This window comes from Bos grunniens, chromosome 3 (assembly GCF_055505025.1).
Source record: "Bos grunniens cultivar Pamir isolate PY7600 chromosome 3, Bosgru_T2T1.0, whole genome shotgun sequence".
In the NCBI taxonomy this organism is placed as follows: domain Eukaryota; kingdom Metazoa; phylum Chordata; class Mammalia; order Artiodactyla; family Bovidae; genus Bos; species Bos grunniens.
In genome coordinates this window covers 61,312,332-61,331,288 of record NC_141167.1, presented here as the reverse complement: position 1 = coordinate 61,331,288, position 18,957 = coordinate 61,312,332, and the positions used below count along the sequence as shown (strand labels likewise).

Below are 18,957 nucleotides of genomic sequence, written 5' to 3'. Positions count from 1 at the left end.
TACATCATGTGAAAAGTCAGGCTGAATGAAGCACAAGCTGAAATCAAGACTGCCAGGAGAAATAACAGTAACCTCAGATATGCAGATGATAGCACCATTATGGCAGAGAGTGAAGAGGAACTAAAGAACCTCTTGATGAAGGTGAAGGAGGAGAGTGAAAAAGCTGGCTTAAAACTCAATATGCAGAAAACTAAGATCATGGCATCTGGTCCCATCACTTCATGGCAAATAGATGGGGAAACAATGGAAACAGTGATAGACTTTATTTCCTTGGGCTCCAAAATCAGTGCAGATGGTGAATGCAGCCATGAAATTAAAAGACGTTTGTTTCTTGGAAGAAAAGCTATGACAAACCTAGATGGCATATTAAAAAGCATAGACGTTACTTTGCCAACAAAGCTCTGTCTAATCAAAGCTATGGTTTTCCCAGTAGTCAGGTACAGGTGTGAGAGTTGGACCCTGAAGAACTGATGCTTTTGAACTGTGGTGCTGGAGAATACTGTTGAGAGTCCCTTGGACTGCAAGGAGATCAAACCAGTCAATTCTAAAGGAAATCAACCCTTATTATTCATTGGAAGGTCTGATGCTGAAGCTGAAGCTCCAATACTTTGGCCACCTGATATGAAGAACTGACTCATTGGAAAAGACCCTGATGCTGGGAAAGATTTAAGGCAGGAGGAGAAAGGGATGACAGAGGATGAGATAGTTGGATGGTATCACTGACTCAATGGACAAGAGTTTGAGCAAGCTCCAGGAGTTGGTGATGGACAGGGAAGCCTTGCATGCTGCAGTCCTTGGGGTCTGGGACTGAACAACAACAAATGCTGCTGCTTAAGCCTCACCTGGGTCTAGGGTGTGGCCAGGATACCAGGATTTTCAAAAGGCCCCAGGTGATTTTACTTTGTAGCCAAACTTCAGCAACTGTTGGGTTATTTCAGAGGTAACTGAAACATGCTTCTCCTTTTGGAAAGTAGGTAGCCATGGGATTGTCTGAGTGATGTGATCAATCTGTCATCTCACATCTCTTGTTTAGAATGAAGTGAAATGGTTAGAATTGAATGACAGAATGAAGTCCTGGAATTCGTTAGAGCACTTTTCTTGTTATTCACCAAACCATAAATGGAATTAAGCGTTATCTATGGAGAGAATAATTTTAAGGCCTTTAATTCTTGTGTGGTTGGGGGAAGGAATAGTAGTTCTTGTTTTGTGTGCTGTGCTTAGTCGCTCAGTCTTGTCCAACTCTTTGAGACCCCGTGGACTGTAGCCCACCAGGCTCCTCTGTCTATGGGGATTCTCCAGGCAAGAATATTGGAGTGGATTGCCATGCCCTCCTCCAGGGGATTTTTCCAATCCAGGGATCGAACTCTGGTCTCCCGCATTGCAGGTGGATTCTTTACCGTCTGAGCCACCAGGGAAGCCCAAGAATACTGGAGTTGTTTGCCGTGCCCTCCTTCAGCGAATCTTTCCGACACAGAGATTGAACCCACATCTCTTGTTTCCTGCATTGGCAGGTGGGGTCTTTTGTTTTTTGGTTTTTTTACCACTAGTGCCACCTGGGAATCTCAGTTCTTGTTTTGAGCCCTATATAGATCGAAGTTATGAGCCTCATTATTTAAGTCAGAAATGAATAAATTTGCTTTTACAGTGTACAACAATTATTGATTTATTGTTAGTATAGTTAGGCAAATATTGTTCTTGAACTCTTGTTGACTTTGTCACCTACTTTCAATGTAATAAGCACTCTGTTACTATAAGAGGATCTTTGTTTACTCCAATAACAAGGTGCTGGATAAGGACCTGTAAACTCAAATAGTTACCTAGGTATCAGAAGTTCCAGGTATCAGAAGTTCCAGAAAGAAATCAACTGAACTTCAGACTACTCCTTTCTTTTATTCTGAAAAATGATCCAGTCTATTTCCAGCTTGGAATAGGGATCTATTATCTGGTTAGGGATGTTTACTGTGATTTCACTGTTTGAAGTATCATGAATTCCCAGAATACTCCCGTATCTTGCAGTATGGACTGCAGTAGGGTCACAAGCTTCTTGTACATCTAGATAGTATATTAGCATGCTGCCTGAAAATAGTGGGGCTCAATGAACAGAATAATCAGACAGAATTAGGTTCAAAACCTAGGTTTTCTTTTTATAAGATGTTTTACCTTGATTTAGTTAACTTGTTTAGCCTTAATTTCTGTATCTGGAATACTGGGGGAGATGAGACCCAAGTTCCAAGTTTGTTACTGAGGTAAAATAGTTTAGATTCTTAACATAGTACCTGCCCACAGTTTCTGTAATAGATCATATTTCCCTAGTTTTGATTTTGAATTATTCTAGAGAATTATTGTAGTGAAAATGATTCCTAAAAACAAACTAACTTCTAAATTTTCTTTAATAATTAGTCTTGTTTTTAATGACTGTTGGGAGTGAATTATAAGAGTCACATTTTATGTAGCTGAATTTTCAAATACTTCTGAATTTCTCATAAACCTGATAATCTCTTGATAAAGGTGTTGATATCATACCTTTGTTTATTATGATAGGTTTAATAAATTTTCATTATATTTGGAGACATTTTACATTCAAGATTCTTGGTGTATGATGGGAGAAATTAGAAAGCTGATAATATAGTATAGTATAGTCAGGGTGCAACCCCTAGGTTCATACATACATAATGAAAATAAAAGTGAAATGTAATACAGGCCATATTGAGGCATGGCCAGATCAAATTAGTTCATTCATTGCAAAATGTTTTATTGTGTTCCTCTGTGTGCCCAAATAAGATCATTTTGGTGATGACTCCTCCCATTTTCTACTTTTCAAAATTGTTCTCGTATTTAAAGGCATAACTCAAATGTGATCTGTTTTATGTAGCCACTCCCTCCCCTGACACACACCTTAAAAGGGAATTTTTTTCATCTCCATTCTGTCAGCATGTGGCCTCTAACCTGGCACTTATTTCACCATTTCATACTAAAAGGGGAGCTGCAGCTGGGCTTCCAGGCATTGAGTTGAAGGTTGTATGGGGTCCTGATATCAGAGAGATACTATTTTAATCTCCACTTTGTCCCTTACTTTCTTTGTAAAGATTTGTCCTTTCTGAGCTCAACGTATTTACCTGTTAGAGATAAAAGCTTCTACCTTATAGTTTTGTTGAGAGATTAAGTGGTATAAGTGGCCTGAAATAGAAAGTGTTCAATAAATGGTAGTGAATAATATTATTTTTTTTCTTCTTTGTGTAAATCATGTTATTTACTGTATGTAAATATGTTTCCTTTAGACTGTGTTCTTCTAAAAACAGAGGACTGTTGCTTATGCATAAGGTTTAATAAATTAACTGTATTTGTTTATTGACTACATTAACTTTCATCTTCACTTGACTTTTTTTTTTTTTTTCACTTGACTTTTAAAAAGAAGAGTATTGACATATATTGAAGAAAAAAAATCATAAGAGTTGTTTTCTACATACCTGTGTTTTAAAATTCCTGCAGGTACCTTCTTATCCCATAATTTCAGTATCCTGAAATCTGAGGATCCCACCAAGATAGTATGATAGGAACTTGCAGTGATTTGGAGCCGTATCCTACTTAGACTAATGTGGGTCTTCCAGGTTTCCTAAGAGCTTGTACAGCAACACACTCTGCTCGTTGATTGGCACAGACAAGAATGCCATCTCTGCCTCAGGAAAGAGGTAAGCAGCTTGATTTAACATGTGGACCTACTATATAGATCTACATTTTATAGATCATCACTGGTAATCTTTCCAAGAATTAAAAATCAACTGGGGACCCTTAAAGAATAAGAATTTATACTTTTACCTTGTCGTGGTGGGCGGGAGGGCAGGGGCATTTGTGTTCTTTGGTGTGGAGTCCTTATTATTTCAATGACATTTGGTTGGTTTACATTTCTTTTAAAGTTATTCAGGGACCCACTCCCCTGGATCTGAATACAGAATTGCCTTATCAAAGCACGATGAAAAGGAAAGTCAGAAAGAAGAAAAAGAAGGGAACCATTACAGCAAATGTTGCTGGGACAAAGTTTGAAATTGGTAGGTCTCTTCAGAATAGTGAGATTTTCATAATTGTTGGGAAAGCTATTTGATGTTAAAAACAATGTAAAAATTCAGAGATTTTTCTTCTATTAATGGATTTTTGTATGCCTTCTATAGAATTTTTTTATGAGATATTTAACATGTCAATAACCAAATAGAACATCAATGAAGCTAAAAAGCTCTAGCTATTGATGAGATTGGATTAAATATATATGATTTTAATGCTTAGTTTTTAAGTCAAGTATAAAGTAATATGAGCAGTAAAACACAGTAGTTCTAGCTTTAATCTTGAAATACAGACGTGATTAGTTAGGACAATTATATGAGTCTAATGAATTTTTCACTTGGGACTAAAATTATTTTTAACATTCATTATTTTGTAAATAATTTTAAAAACAGATTAAAAATATTACATGTACACTGAAAACGGCAGAATTTGAGATTCATGTTAAACAATGAGAAACTGACTTAAAAATAGTGTAACAACATATTTCTCTCTATGCTTTAAAAATAATTTGGATGATACTGTTTCTTTTTATTTATATAGTTTATTTATTTATTTATTTATTTTCGGAGAAGGCAATGGCACCCCACTCTAGTACTCTTGCCTGGAAAATCCCATGGACGGAGGAGCCTGGTAGGCTGCAGGCCATGGGGTTGCTAAGAGTTGGATACAACTGAGCGACTTCACTTTCACTTTTCACTTTCATGCATTGGAGAAGGAAATGGCAACCCACTCCAGTGTTCTTGCCTGGAGAATCCCAGGGACGGGGGAGCCTAGTAGGCTACTGTCTATGGGGTCACACAGAGTCAGACACGACTGAAGTGACTTAGCGTAGCGTAGTGTAGTTTATTGTTTTTACATGTAAGCAGTATTTGCACTGGAGAGAATAGGTAAGAATTAATTGCTTTAAATTAAGATATTCTTGCCCAGCATTGCATTGAGAAACTCATCATTACTACAAGTACTCAAATAATCTTCCTTTTTTAAACAAATAATTTTGCATTAAAAGAGTTGAGGAAAACCATATGAATCTCAATGATATTAATTATTCTTACCCTTGTTAATCTTTGAGAGTCACATTTCCACTTACAGTATTTCACCAAAGTTCATCAGCAATCAGTGGAATATTTCATAGGAATTGAGGTCCCCTAATACTCTATTCCTCACAGGAAAAACTTCAAATCAAGTTAATGTGGGAGAGTGAAATGTGAGTTATTTGCAGGGTATTTTCTAGCTTGAAAAAATAAGAGTAACCATTGTCAAAGTGATAGATGGAGTGGTGTTAACTTACCATCTTGTTTGCTTTTAAGATTGTGGTGGGATTTATAAGGAACTTGATCTAGAGGAGAGTGTTTTTAGATGTAGTTCCCTGTCACTCCCAAGGACTGAAGTTGCATTAGCCTTCTTCATACTGATTCCAGACCTCTGTGCTGAGCCTGCTCAGTTGTGTTTAGCAAAATCCCTTCTTGGTCAGACTTGGATACTTGGACCAGAGACTTCTGGGAGAAAACAGAGCCAGGTATAGGGGAGGGAAAGAGACAATAGGCCATGTGTCCAGGAGATAATGCTACCTTGCTTTCCCTTATTTAACCTAGTGATGTGCAACAGATTACTTCTTGTAATTTAACTACTGCTCATTTGACAGGTTGGATTATGTAATGAAAGATGATGAAGCCATAGTCAGGACATTTGTGTTTTCTCCCTGATGTTGCCTGTTTCCTCATGTAGAATACTTTAACCACTATTAGTTTTACTATTTGGAAAGGAAATGGCACCCCACTCCAGTACTCTTTCCTGGAAAATCCCATGGGTGGAGGAGCCTGGTAGGCTGCAGTCCATGGGGTTGCAAAGAATTGGACACGACTGAGAGACTTCACTTTCTTTTTTTTTTTTTTTTTTTTTATATGGAGAAGGTAAATCCATGGGCTGCAGAAGCCTTGCTCCCCTGATGGCCTCAGTGAGGATCTACACTTGGGTTCCAAGTCCAAGAAGGTCTCCTGCCCTTGTGGACACATACCGTTTACCTCTCCTAACCACAGGAGCGAGACTTCACTTTCACTTTTCACTTTCATGCATTGGAGAAGGAAATGGCAACCCACTCCAGTATTCTTGCCTGGAGAATCCCAGGGACAGGGGAGCCTGATGGGCTGCCGTCTATGGGGTCGCACAGAGTCGGACACGACTGAAGTGACTTAGCAGCAGCAGCAGTTTTACTATTAATGCTTTTATAACCATGGGCCAAATATTTTCACATGAATTACCTCATTTAATCTTCCAAATAACCTGGTGAAATAGCTGTGTTACTCCCTTGTTGCCACTTCCTCTGACTTTACTTGCTCTAATAGTGAATTTAAAGTGGCTAAGAGCCGTGAGAAAATAAATAAGGAAAAATAAAAATAATAAAATTGGATGAAGCTTGTGGTTGATCAGAATGTAATCTACATTCCATGAAATCCTCTATAGTTAGAGATGTATATGGATTTGACTCTGAGCTGCCTAGCAAGCAAAGCTAATAATTGCAAATAATCAGCTATAGAATGCACAGTGGTCAGAAGATAAAACCATACTGGTTATTCAAGGGAAATGCAATTTTCCTATTGCTAAGTCTTGAGAAAAATTTCTCCCATAATTTCTCATGGAGACACATTGTGGAATGGTGAACTACACTGTCACAGTAATCCTGTAATTAATATATGATGAAACTTTATTACTTTTTAAAACACCCCTTAGGCACAGTTGAATAAATAAAAGCTCAGTAAGAGCAACTTCCTCCAGGTTGCACAGATGGCAAAAGTAGAACTTGAACCTGAATTAATTTGCTTCCAAATTTAGTGTTCTTTTTACTATATCATACTGCCTAAATAAAATATGAATCAAAGTTTAAATTGAATAACATTAAAGTACCCTCTGTATCTAAAATTCAGAGAGTTGTTACGTGGATTCCTAATTTTAAAACTCCTGAACAGCTTCTGAAAGCTCTATGGGTGAAGGCAAAAAAAAAAAAAAGTAGGCCAAATTTGTGAGAAACATATATTTGGCAATTTTTAGTAAATGGGGACAAGACAGATTGTAGAAGGGAGTACTTAATTATGCAAAGGGAAATGTGAGAAAAATGGTTGGTGTGGTTATCTCTCTTTTACCAATAAAGGAATTTGGTTTGGTAGAAATTATATATTGAGGCAATTATTTCACTTCCTTTTTTAAGAGAACTCCTAAAAGACTCAGCTGGTAAAGAATCCGCCTGCAGTGTGGGAGACCTGAGTTTAGTCTCTGGGTTGAGAAGATCCCCTGGAGAAGGGAAAGGCTACCCACTCCAGTATTCTGGCCTGGAGAATTCCATGGACTGTATAGTCCATGGGGTTGCAAAGAGTGAGACATAACTGAGCAACTTTCACTTTGTTTTACATTCTGAAAAGGCCAACATTTAAAAGCACGCATTTAGACTTTGGCTGCTAACAACCTTGTATTTGAAACTGAAGTGTTAAAGGAATTTCTTTTCTATGCAAGGGAGGATGGTATACTTAAAAGTATGCCAATTGATTTCTAAAATTTCATTTCAAACAAAAATATGAGTAGATAGCTTAGCTGAAAAAAAGTGACAGTTTAATGCCCAACATTATAATTTTTTTGAAGTTCAACTCTTTAGCTCTTCAAGCTTTGAATTTCATAGTAGGAGAGATTTATATAAGACTGACCTTACAAATTTGATTTTGTGAATTTAGAGAAAGAATGGATTATTTCCAGCATTGTTATGTATCCTGAATGTTCCATCCTCACCAGCTCATGTATACATTAATATCCACATTTTAGTAGCTCATTATACTCCAGTACTTTGGCCACCTCATGCGAAGAGTTGACTTATTCGAAAAGACTCTGATGCTGAGAGGGATTGGGGGCAAGAGGAGAAGGGGATGCCAGAGGATGAGATGGCTGGATGGCATCATTGACTCGATGGATGTGAGTCTCAGTGAACTCCGGGAGTTGGTGAAGGTCAGGGAGGCGTGGTGTGCTGCGATTCATGGGGTCGCAAAGAGTCAGACATGACTGAGCGACTGATCTGATCTGATCTGATACTCCCTCTGTCCGTAACTACCACCAGTGTCGTTTCTCTCATCAAGGTCTTCCTAGTGATTTCAGAGGACTAGGACAATGACTTGCATGTACTTGGGACCACGTCTGCTTCTGAGCTGTGGTTCTGACCTTGACATTGTTTTCTGCTTGTGAGCCAGTTAAAAGAACTCTCCCAGGCTGTGTCACTACGGTCCTCCCCCTCCCCACGAGCTCTAGATGACATACAAGCTCCTGGGCCTCAGGACGCCAATGCGGCTTGGTAGTCTGGGGCAGAGAGATGAACAACCGTTTCCCCAAATTTGTATTGTATGCTGTCACCTGGGCCTTCAGAACAACCCCAAGTCTTATCAAGCTGCGCTCATGGAAAAAAGTAGCTTCACCCCAACAGTCCTCTCCCTAACCTCATTTGTCTCCAGTCACTGTCCTCTTCTATTATTATGCCTGTGTTCCAGGCACTATTGCATAAAAAGCCTGTTCTATCTCCACTATCATAAAGAAATCAAGAGTCCCTTGGACTTGAGACCAACTGGTGTCTGGTCATTAGTTTTATACTTGAGCCAAGTACACTTAGACAGTTAACCCCTTTTTACTATATCTTCCTACTGCTGCTACTGCTAAGTCGCTTCAGTTGTGTCTGACTCTGTGCGACCCCATAGACAACAGCCCACCAGGCTCCCCTGTCCCTGGGATTCTCCAGGCAAGAACACTGGAGTGGGTTGCCATTTCCTTCTCCATATCTTCCTATCTATGGGCAATAAAAGGAAAGTAGGCGTTGAAACACTCCTATCTAGTTACACCATTATATTAAGACTCCAAATTCTACTGGAACCCAAAATTTATCCTAAGTATTTTCCGATCTTTATTCTAAATTTGAAATTCATTGGAAGAAAGATATCAATATGTTAATTGTTATAGCCAATATTATGGAATCTATAAAGCAAGATTTTCTCTCAACATATTTTTTGTGTTTAGGATTAGAGGGTCGGGAGCTGATGTGAGGGCCAGAGTTTCTAAATCTCTACTATAATTCTGCTTTATTATTTTGTATCCTGTGTCAGTATAACTGACTTGGTTTTTACTGCTAAAAATAATTTGAATTAGGGAGGTGGAAAGTATAGGATGGGTCTGATGATCAGGGACTATTTTTATCCTTTCTTTTTGTTCCTAGCCCAAGGTCATGAAAAAGCCATAAAAGTACATTTTCCTGAGTCGAGGTGTTGTGTCAGCTGTGTGTGTGTTTTCACTGAGTTATGAATAATCATTAAGCTCTTTAACAGTATTGTGTACCTGTTATATCTCAGAAAATTGAAACTAAGGATTTTGGGTGCCAACTAAAAGCAGTTCTCTGTTGCTGTTGAGTATAATCCAGCTTTAGATAATTCATTGTACCTAAATTAAGGTTATTCTATAACTAAAGGAAATTTTACAGATAAAATAATGTGAGCTAAAATTGATATATATACACAATATACATATATAAGATTTTCGCAATGACTGTTTCAGAAGCATTTTAATTTTGGTTTAACTGAACTGTTTACTTACAGTTCGTTTAGTAATAGATGAAATGGGATTTATGAAAACGCCAGATGAGGATGAAACAAGCAATCTTATATGGTGTGATTCTGCTGTTCAGCAAGAGAAGATTGCGGAGCTGCAAAATTACCAGGTAGGAAATTAATCATGACCAATTATTGGTCAGTAGGAAAATTCTATGAATTCCATTATAGTTTTCTTTAGGTAGGATTCTTAATATGTTGACATATTAATTCATTTCTCCCTGATGGCCCCCATGGCTCAGTGGGTAAAGAATCTGCCTGTAATGCAGGAGACACAGGAGATGTGGGTTGAATCCCTATGTTGGCAAGATTCCCTGGAAGAGGAAATCGCAACCCACTCCAGTATTCTTGCCTGAATGGGCTTCCCCGGTGGCTCAGCAGTAAAGAATCCTCCTGCCAATGCAAGATACACAGGTTTGATCCCTGAGTTGTTAAGATCTTCTGGAGAAGGAAATGTCAACCCGCTCCAGTATTCTTGCCTGAGAAATCCCATGGACAAAAGAGCCTGATGGGCTATAGTCGGGGTCCCGAAAAGAGTCAGACACGGCTTAGCAGCTATACACACAACACAATTTACCTCAGTAGCCTGTTGCCTGAAGACTACATCCTTTCAGATTTAACTTTAACCTCTTTCCATCTTTAAGGAAGAATTGATAGAGGAAAGCTCTTCCTAGACTGGTGCTTTGCATTATGCATACAGATGAACGATGTGGAATAGATTGCATAAAGGGATCCAAATACAACTACCCCTTGTAATGTCAGCTATGTGTAGTTTGGCTTCATTATTTTATTATTAGAATGTAATACAAGTGTATTAAAAAATAAAAGCCAAATACATGGAGTTTTAGGCAATTGAGATTTTTGTATAGTTCTCCTTTACCTGTATTTGTAGTGACTTGTACAAAATTGACTGTAGACATTAAGTCCATTTTCACCTGTTTTTTTAGTCTTTCCTCCATGGGATTCTCCAGGCAAGAGTACTGGAGTGGGTTGCCATTTCCTTCTCCAGGGGATCTTCCTGACCCAGGGATTGAACCCGGGTCTCCCACATTCCAGGCAGACGCTTTAACCTCTGAGCCACCAGGGAAGCCCTTTTTTTAGTCTTTAGTCTCTTACTAAAAAACACTAAACTCAAAGGATGCCTGTAACTGTATCACAGTATAAATGAATATATTCATTAGGTCAATAAGAATATTAATGTTTGCCTTTTTATTTTGCAGAGGATCAACCATTTTCCAGGAATGGGGGAGATCTGTAGGAAGGATTTCCTAGCAAGAAATATGACCAAGTAATCTTCATTTTTTTGTTATAGAGAAGACCTATTAAAAATTACATAGTGCTATCTTTAACAAATTAACTAATTTGAAATGGAAATTCAGTGGAAGAATTTCAGAGCTGGAAGGGTCTTAAAATTTTACTGGTTCTGTTCTTTGACTTTGCAGAGGAGGTAATTGAGAGTCAGAGATGTGAATACCTTGTGTAAAGTCAAAGTTAAGAGCAGAGCTGGAGTAGGATCTTGGTCTTCAGAATTTCAGGGTTCTTTTCACTGCAACTTGCTATCTCTCCAGCAAAATAAATTTTTCGTTTAAATGTAAGAAGTTTTCTGTACTTAACATTCAATATATACTTACTTATTTTCAGTTAAACCTTGCACAGACTAATTTGTCGCATTTTATCCCTCGTGTGGGTGTGTTCAGAATACTGGTTACTGAGCATCTGATATGTGCCAAGCACTGTAGTAGGTGCCTGTGTGCACACACACAGAACACATGTAGATGTGCCCACTCAGGGCTACATGCACAGATATTTATTTTGGAGACCATTATTTAGAGTACTAATATACTTTCATGGGAAAAACTGTTAACAGGTAAAGTCTTATAATGAATATATTGCAGAATTTTTGTGCAGTTTATATTTCTGTTTATTAGATTTTTTATTTTCAGAGGGTTGATAAATTGAGAAAAAATATTAACAAGAGGATTCTTTCACAGATAAAGGTTAGGAAGATACATGTAATTCAAGAAATATTAGTATTCATCCACGTGAAAGCTTATAATCCATTCACACAACAATATTTTTTGCATGTCTATTGTATGCCCCTGAGACTGCTAGCTTTGAAGTAAACAAGTTAATTAAAGCCTAGTTTCTGCCTAGAACTCACATTTTGGTAAGAGAGGAGCACTGATACATAAATAGTTTGGTGCTGTCACATTCGAGGTAGAGACTGCGATGAAGATGGTGGGAGAGATTCTTTATGAGACAGCAGGGAAGGGTTTCTGGAGAAATTAAATTATGAGATGGATATTGAAAGGAATAAAGGAGTTCACCCTTTGAGAAGAAGAAAGGAAACTTGTAGGCAAAGACAACAGTGGGAGAAGGTATATGGAGACTTAAATCACATGATATGTTTGGGAGAACCTCAAGCAATTTTTCTGGTTAAATAGGATATTGGGAGGCTCAACCTCAGATGATGCTGGAAATAACTGTAAAGACTAAGCTGTGTACCCTGTATTATTGTGTTTTGTTTAATCATTTAATCATTGATTCTTTAACCTCTTTACTCAACAAACATTTCTGCCTATCCTGAGAGAAATGAGGCGCTATTTAATGGGCCTAAGCAGAGAAATAATCTGTTTTAGGTAGTTTTGGTGGCATCATAGGATAATGGATTCAATGATGATAGGACCAGAAAGTGAAAACTCTGGAAGAGATGCTTGTCATTATCTAGTTCAGAAATAATGAACATCTATTGATCCAAAAGAGAGATAGGACGAATGGGGAAGAGAAGGTAAATCTGAAAGATATGAAGAACATGGAATTGCTGAGACTTGAAAACTGCTCTGATGTGAGAAAAGGGAAGAGAAGGAAAGAGGGATAGAAGTCACCAAGATTCTTAGGTTTCTGGATTAGGATGTTATGTGGAGGGTGTGATTTGTTAACATAGGAATTACAAGAAGGATGGACTTTAGAGGAATGGAAATTAACCTCTAATTTGGACATGTGTTTCTTTTAAGTCATTTATTTCCATTTAACACATATTTATTAAGTGTCTATTAAATGCCAGGCATTGTGCTGGGCTCTGAGCACATGAGGTGATCAAAAGCAGAGTTATGGCTTTTACAGCCTTGCATTGCAGTTGTGATGAGTGCTGTGAAGTAGAGGTATGTAGTCCTAAATTAGTGCATAGTGAAGGACTTCTAACTTAGGGAAGCTTTGGAGAATTTCCCTGAGGAAGTGATATGGAAGCTGAAATATGAATGATGAGTAGGAGTTTATTGGTGCAGATGGTATGTAATAGCTTTACGGGGCAAGAAGAATAGTATGGGCCTAGGTCCTGTGCTGGGAGAAAACATGGATAGTCAAGATTCTGAAATAAGGCCAATGTAGCTGGAGCACAGAGAGGTTGATGGGGAGCAGTGGGGGAGATTGGTTCAAGAGTGATTTTTCAGGATGATGATCTTTATCCTAAATGCCACAGAAGAGGAGGGGTAGATGAAGTTGATAATATGACCAAATTTGCATTTTTCCAAGATCCTTCTAGCTGCTTTGTAGACAACAGAAGTCTGTATGGCCCAGGAGAGGCAAGAGGGTTAAATGTAGACCCATTAGTAGGCTGTTGCAATTAGGCAGTTTTTCACTCTGTAGAATCCTTGCAAGTCTCCTTGAGGAAAAAAAGATCTTCTATTAGGTAAAAAGTGATGACCAAGTAATATTAAAAATAGAGTTTAAAAAAACATGTTCAATATCATTTAGTAAATCTATGACAGAACTCTGAGCAGAAATTATTCCAGTATCCCAAATTCCTAAGTGAGACTGCTTGTCTCTGTTGAAGCTACATATTTTTACATTAAATGATTTGTGCTAGATCACCTAAATTGAATAAAGTATTTTTCTTGAATATATGTATGCTTGGGTTTTTTTCAAATGTATATATGAAGAAATGGTATTATTCATCAACAGTTCATGGTTAGTTTTAAATGTATTGCTCTATTAAAGATTTAACTTAATCTAATTTTATATTATTGTTACAAATTTATTTATAAAACTATAAACACATGTAAGGGTGTTGGAAGCAACAGTGTACATTAGGACTGTTATTGTGCTTCCATTAGATTTGTGTGTGTTTGTGTGTTTCAGACTAATCAATGTTAGCCTATTTTGTAGTGAGGTTGTTTAGCTGGTTGGTTTATTTTGGATTTGATAGATGGAGTTGGTGATTATCTTTCTTCTCATAGTGGAAGCAATTTTTTTTTACAGCGTTCTCTTGAAAGAGCACTTGAAGTATAACTATATGACCTTCTAGTCATGGAGTCCAGTGGCTTATATATTCCACACCCTAGTCTTACAAAATGGCCCTACCTCTGTGCATATTGTATACTAGGGTCCCATTTTAATTTTGACTAATCTCATTTGGGAATAATATTTGCTCATCTATAAAAGACTTGCATACATTTATAAAGAAGACTTTTTGAGACAATCAGATTTTTCTTTAATAGACAATAATTTAAAATATTTCTACTGATTTAAAAATTGTCATTGAGAATCAGTGTGTATAAAATAAATGGCATTTGGATTAATCAAAAGCAAACATTTTATATCTAGTATTGTATCAGTATCCCTAAGTTATGTATCGTATAGGCAGCCTGATTTATAGCAAATACAAAAATGTCAGGACAAACATTATAGCAATAAAAACACATGTGTAGGTAGATAGTAGTTCATATAAGCAAAACCTCTGCTGACTCAGAGGCTTCACTGGTTTTCTCACAGAAGTAGTAACACTCAAAAAGTACTGGGTAAAAGGCAATTTGAAAATTCATCCCCGTGTATGATCCAGTGAACTCCAAATCATCTTTTAAGAGGCAGTATGAATGACACCTGGCTGTGAACCATACTGACCACCCTCATCCCAGAGCCAGAGCTAATGATTCCGTCCACATTTTACCTTGCCTTATATACCTTTTTTTGCAACTATCACATTGTATTTAATTAATGGCTTGTATGTAAATACCTTAGAACCAAGACCATGTTAATCCTCAGTGCCCAATGTATACCACATACTCAAACATTTGATCTATTAATATGTAAATTGTAAGTACATAGGGCAGTAATTCTTGTCTTTTTTTTTTCACTACTGTATCCCTAGTATCTAGAATAGTGCTTAACAAGTAGTAGGTGATTAATAGGCATTTAAAAAAATGAGTCAATGAATGGATCAATAAATGAAGAAATGGAGGGAATTGAAATCATTATAGTAAATGTCAGTAGCACAGAGAAAGGAAGTTTAGACAAGTTGGAATAGAAAGTACTTTTCATATTATCTCTAATTTACAGAATGATCAAGTCCCGGCCTCTGGATTATGCCTTTGTTCCTCGAACATGGATCTTCCCTGCTGAATATACACAATTTCAAAACTATATGAAAGAATTAAAGAAAAAAAGAAAGCAGAAGACTTTTATAGTAAAACCAGCTAATGGTGCAATGGGTCATGGGTAGGTGTTTTTCATCTGGAATACATAAAATTTTTAAAGAATTGGGAGAAAGAATAAATGTGACCATTTGCTCATGGTTGAGTTCTAATATGAAAAAAATAATAAAATAGATTCCTAATTGTTGCTTATTACGCCTCTTGGATGTGTAGGATAATATTTTTCATCAGATTGGGAGATTTCCAGCCATTAATTCTTCAGAGGATTTTTTCCCCTTTTGAGACTGCCATTATGAACATGTTGATATCATTGATATTGTCTTGTAGGACTCAAGTCAGTTCATTTTTCTTTTATTTTTACTTCCTTATTTCTCAGACTAATCTCAATTGATTTATTTTCAAGTTTGCTGATTCTTTTCTGCCTTCCCAAATCTTATGTTTAACCCCTCCAATGAATTTTTGTTTCAGTTACTGGACTTTTCAACCTCAGAATTTCTGTTCAGCTCCCACCCTCCTTCCCCAACACCTTTAAAATATAATTTCTATCTCTACTGATATTCTGCATTTGGTGAGATATTATTCCTATGATTTCCTTCCATTCTTTGTACATGATTTCCTTTAGCTCTTTGAGCAAATTTAAAATGGTTGATTTTAAATATTTATTGTCTAGTAAACAAAATATCTTGATTTCTTCAGACATAGTTTATATTAATTGAGAGTTTTTCTTTGTATGGGCTACACTTTTTTTTTTGCACGACTGATGATATTTTGTTGAAAACTGGACATTATGAATATTGTAATGTAGCAACTTTGATAATTAGATTCTCCTCTACAGGGTTTTTTTGTTACTGTTCATTCTAGATGTTGTTTATTTGTTTAGTGACCTTTCTGAAACAATTTTGTAAAGTCTGTATTCTTTATTGTGAGAGGCCTCTGAAGTTCCTGTTCTATTAGGCCAGTGGTCAGCTGTAATTGTCCAATCTGTTAGTATTTGAACAGAGATTTCTATAAACACTTGAAACAAAAAAATTCCCCCAATCCTTGCAGATGCGGGTGTGTGTGTTTGTGTGTGTGTGTGTGTGTATGTCTGTATGCATGTTGTAGCATGCCTTCAGTGCTTAGCTAGGCATTTGCAACTCTGCCTGAGCCTTCACTTCCTGCTTGTACAGAGCTGGATGGTTAGCTAGAAGTAAGAGCTTAGGGCCTTCTCAAGTCTTTTCCTGAGCATGTATTTAACCCTGGGCATGCATATGGGCTTCCAGAATCTTAGAAATAGTTCAAAGCCCTTCTTCCCCAAACACTCGCATTCCCCAGTCTTTTATCCCAATCTTTGCAGTTAGTCTGTTGTTTTCCCCAAATATTTGTTGCCTTAGGCAGCAGGGACTAATACATCTGTCTCTAAATGTTTATCAGCATTTGTCTCCCATCCCCCTCCCCCATGTAGCTGCCTAAGCAGTGGGAGAGTTCTCAATTAGACAAGATAAAAGCAAATCCTTTGAGATCCTCCAGGGAACCCCCAAACTGATTTAAACACATGGACAAACAAAAAGACCACAAGAATAGGTCTGTTCTGCTCCCTCTAGAACCAGTGCCTATAGTAGGAACAGGGGCTGCTGCTCAAGGCCACTGCTGAGCTGGGAGATGGAGTGGTACTAGAGTAAATTAAAATGCTAAGAAGTTCTTTTAGAGAGATTCAACTGTTTTGTTTTTGTTTTATTTTTTATTACAAGTTCCCTGGTTATTACAAGCTTTTGGTTTGTATCAAGGATTCCAAAAAATTGCTTCTGACAGTATCTTTGTGCTATTTTTGTGTGTGTGGAATCACTTTCCTCTTGAGTATTGTCTTCAACTTTGTAAACATCTTGACTCCAAAATTATTCTTTTGATCTTTTCTTTAAATTTAGAATTTCTTTGATAAGAAATGGTGACAAGCTTCCATCTCAGGATCATTTGATTGTTCAAGAATATATTGAAAAGCCTTTCCTAATGGAAGGTTACAAGTTTGATTTAAGAATTTATATCCTGGTAACATCATGTGATCCACTAAAAATATTTCTCTACCATGATGGACTTGTGCGAATGGGAACAGAGAAGTACATTCCACCTAATGAGTCTAACCTGGTAAGTGGTACTAGACACTATGATTTTATTCATTTGTTCAGGATCTATTTTTTAAAATACCCATTGTGTATAAATACTAAATGAACAAAATTCTTCCTGTCAGAATTTTATAGTCTAGAAGAATTATATACATAAACAAGACTGCCTCTAATTTATAGACAGCTTTGTGAAAATTAGAAAAAAATATGTATCTGCTGTTCCAGGAAGGCTGATTAAAAAAAGGCACGCCCTCTGGGTGCTGTGAGCATAAGGCTGGATTTTGAAGTATGTATGTGTATATAGTGGTCCTGGATAGAAGTGACTGATATGGAAAAATAAAATAATATGCCATTGAGAAGTGCAGATAAAGTGTAATGGAATTGAGTGTAGGAATAGATTTTGTTCAATTTCTCACGGCAAAGGTGGTATTTGAGCAGGTTTTGTATGAAAGGTATATTTTAGAATGTGGGAGAAAGTACATGAAACAGAGAAAGAAAATTTTATCAGGAAGTAGAGTTATTAATTTTTATTGGAAGAAAAGAGAGGGTTTTAAATTTACATTAACTAATTATGAAGTAGAGAAATACATTGGCAGTTTTGGGGTACATTTTTAATTCTATTTAGTGGAGATTTTTGTATTTTTCCATTAAGATTACCTTTGTGCAGCCATAATATATAGATGAAAGTCATGCCTGTATAGTTTTGAAGTTCTAACTATAATTTATTATCGTAATTTATAGTTTATGAGAGATAAACTATAGTTTATTCTCCATACTTAAAAGTTCAGTTAACCTCTACCTCTTTTTTTGGATCTACTAATTATAGTAAAAATTACACCTAATTAAGGATTGTTTCCCATTTTTGTCAAAAGTCTGGTTATTGCTTTTCTCCAATATTACGCACATAATTAACTATACCGAGTGGTCATTTTCCAAAATTAAATAATGACTGATCATAAAGGTTACTATGTTCAATTATCTAAAAATGTTTTAGACCTGGCCAAGGAAGAATAAGGGAACTGCCAAAATTTTTACAGGAAAGGAAGATGAAAGAAAGCATCATCTCTTTAAAGGTCATAAGGTATAGATATATCCAGTCTCCAAGTAATGTTTGGACTCTGCTGCATTCTAGATATTGTGCTGGTTTTGGAAAAACAGTGACCATGTACTTTATCTTACAAAGCAACAATCTAGTGGGGAGGCAGAAAATAAGATAAGCAATTATAATGCCCGGTGATGAGTGAAGTGTTTTAAGAAACTGAGGGTACTATGGCAGTGTTAGCAGGGGCATCTAACTCAACTGGAGATGAAGGTTGGAGAGGGAGCTTATAAAGTAAGTAGTGAATAGTTTAAATAGTGAGGTACTAGCTAGGCCAGAGATGGAGTGGGACGGATTATAACTCCAGGCAGAAGAGTGGCCCAGAGATAAGAAGGGAGCATGTTATATCTGCAGAGAGCAGATGTGTTCAGCATGGCTGAAGCCCAGACTAAGAAGGGCTTCCCAGGTGGTACTAGTGGTAAAGAACCTGGCTGCCAATGCAGAAGACTTAAGAGATGTGGGTTTGATCCCTGAGTCAGGAAGATCCCATGGAGGAGGGCATGGCAACCCACTCCAGTATTCTTGCCTGAAGAATCCCATGGACAGAGGAGCCTGGTAGGCTATGATTCATAAGGTTGCACAGAGTCAGACACGACTGAAGCAACTTAACACGCACGCACAGACTAAGAAAGAATGGATGTTCGTATATC

The 18,957-nt window shown here is 37.1% G+C and overlaps 1 protein-coding gene across 11 annotated transcripts in view; it reads left to right on the top strand.

Moving 5' to 3' along the window:
* Positions 1-18,957, top strand: part of TTLL7 (tubulin tyrosine ligase like 7) — a 147,924-nt gene that overhangs the window by 52,149 nt on the left and 76,818 nt on the right. For 7 of the 11 annotated variants that reach the window (XR_015160339.1, XR_015160341.1, XR_015160343.1 and 4 more), the window contains exons 2-7: positions 3,490-3,689; positions 3,915-4,046; positions 9,669-9,790; positions 10,901-10,968; positions 15,015-15,173; positions 17,014-17,230. Coding sequence is in view for 6 of the 11 variants with exons in the window: in XM_086390776.1 (XP_086246902.1) it covers positions 3,665-3,689; positions 3,915-4,046; positions 9,669-9,790; positions 10,901-10,968; positions 15,015-15,173; positions 17,014-17,230 (723 nt within the window). In the remaining 5 variants the exon portion in view is untranslated. Of the gene's footprint in view, positions 1-1,384; positions 1,512-3,489; positions 3,690-3,914; positions 4,047-9,668; positions 9,791-10,900; positions 10,969-15,014; positions 15,174-17,013; positions 17,231-18,957 lie in introns of all 11 variants that reach the window. The other 4 variants (XR_015160340.1, XR_015160344.1, XM_086390772.1 and 1 more) reach the window with 2 other exon arrangements.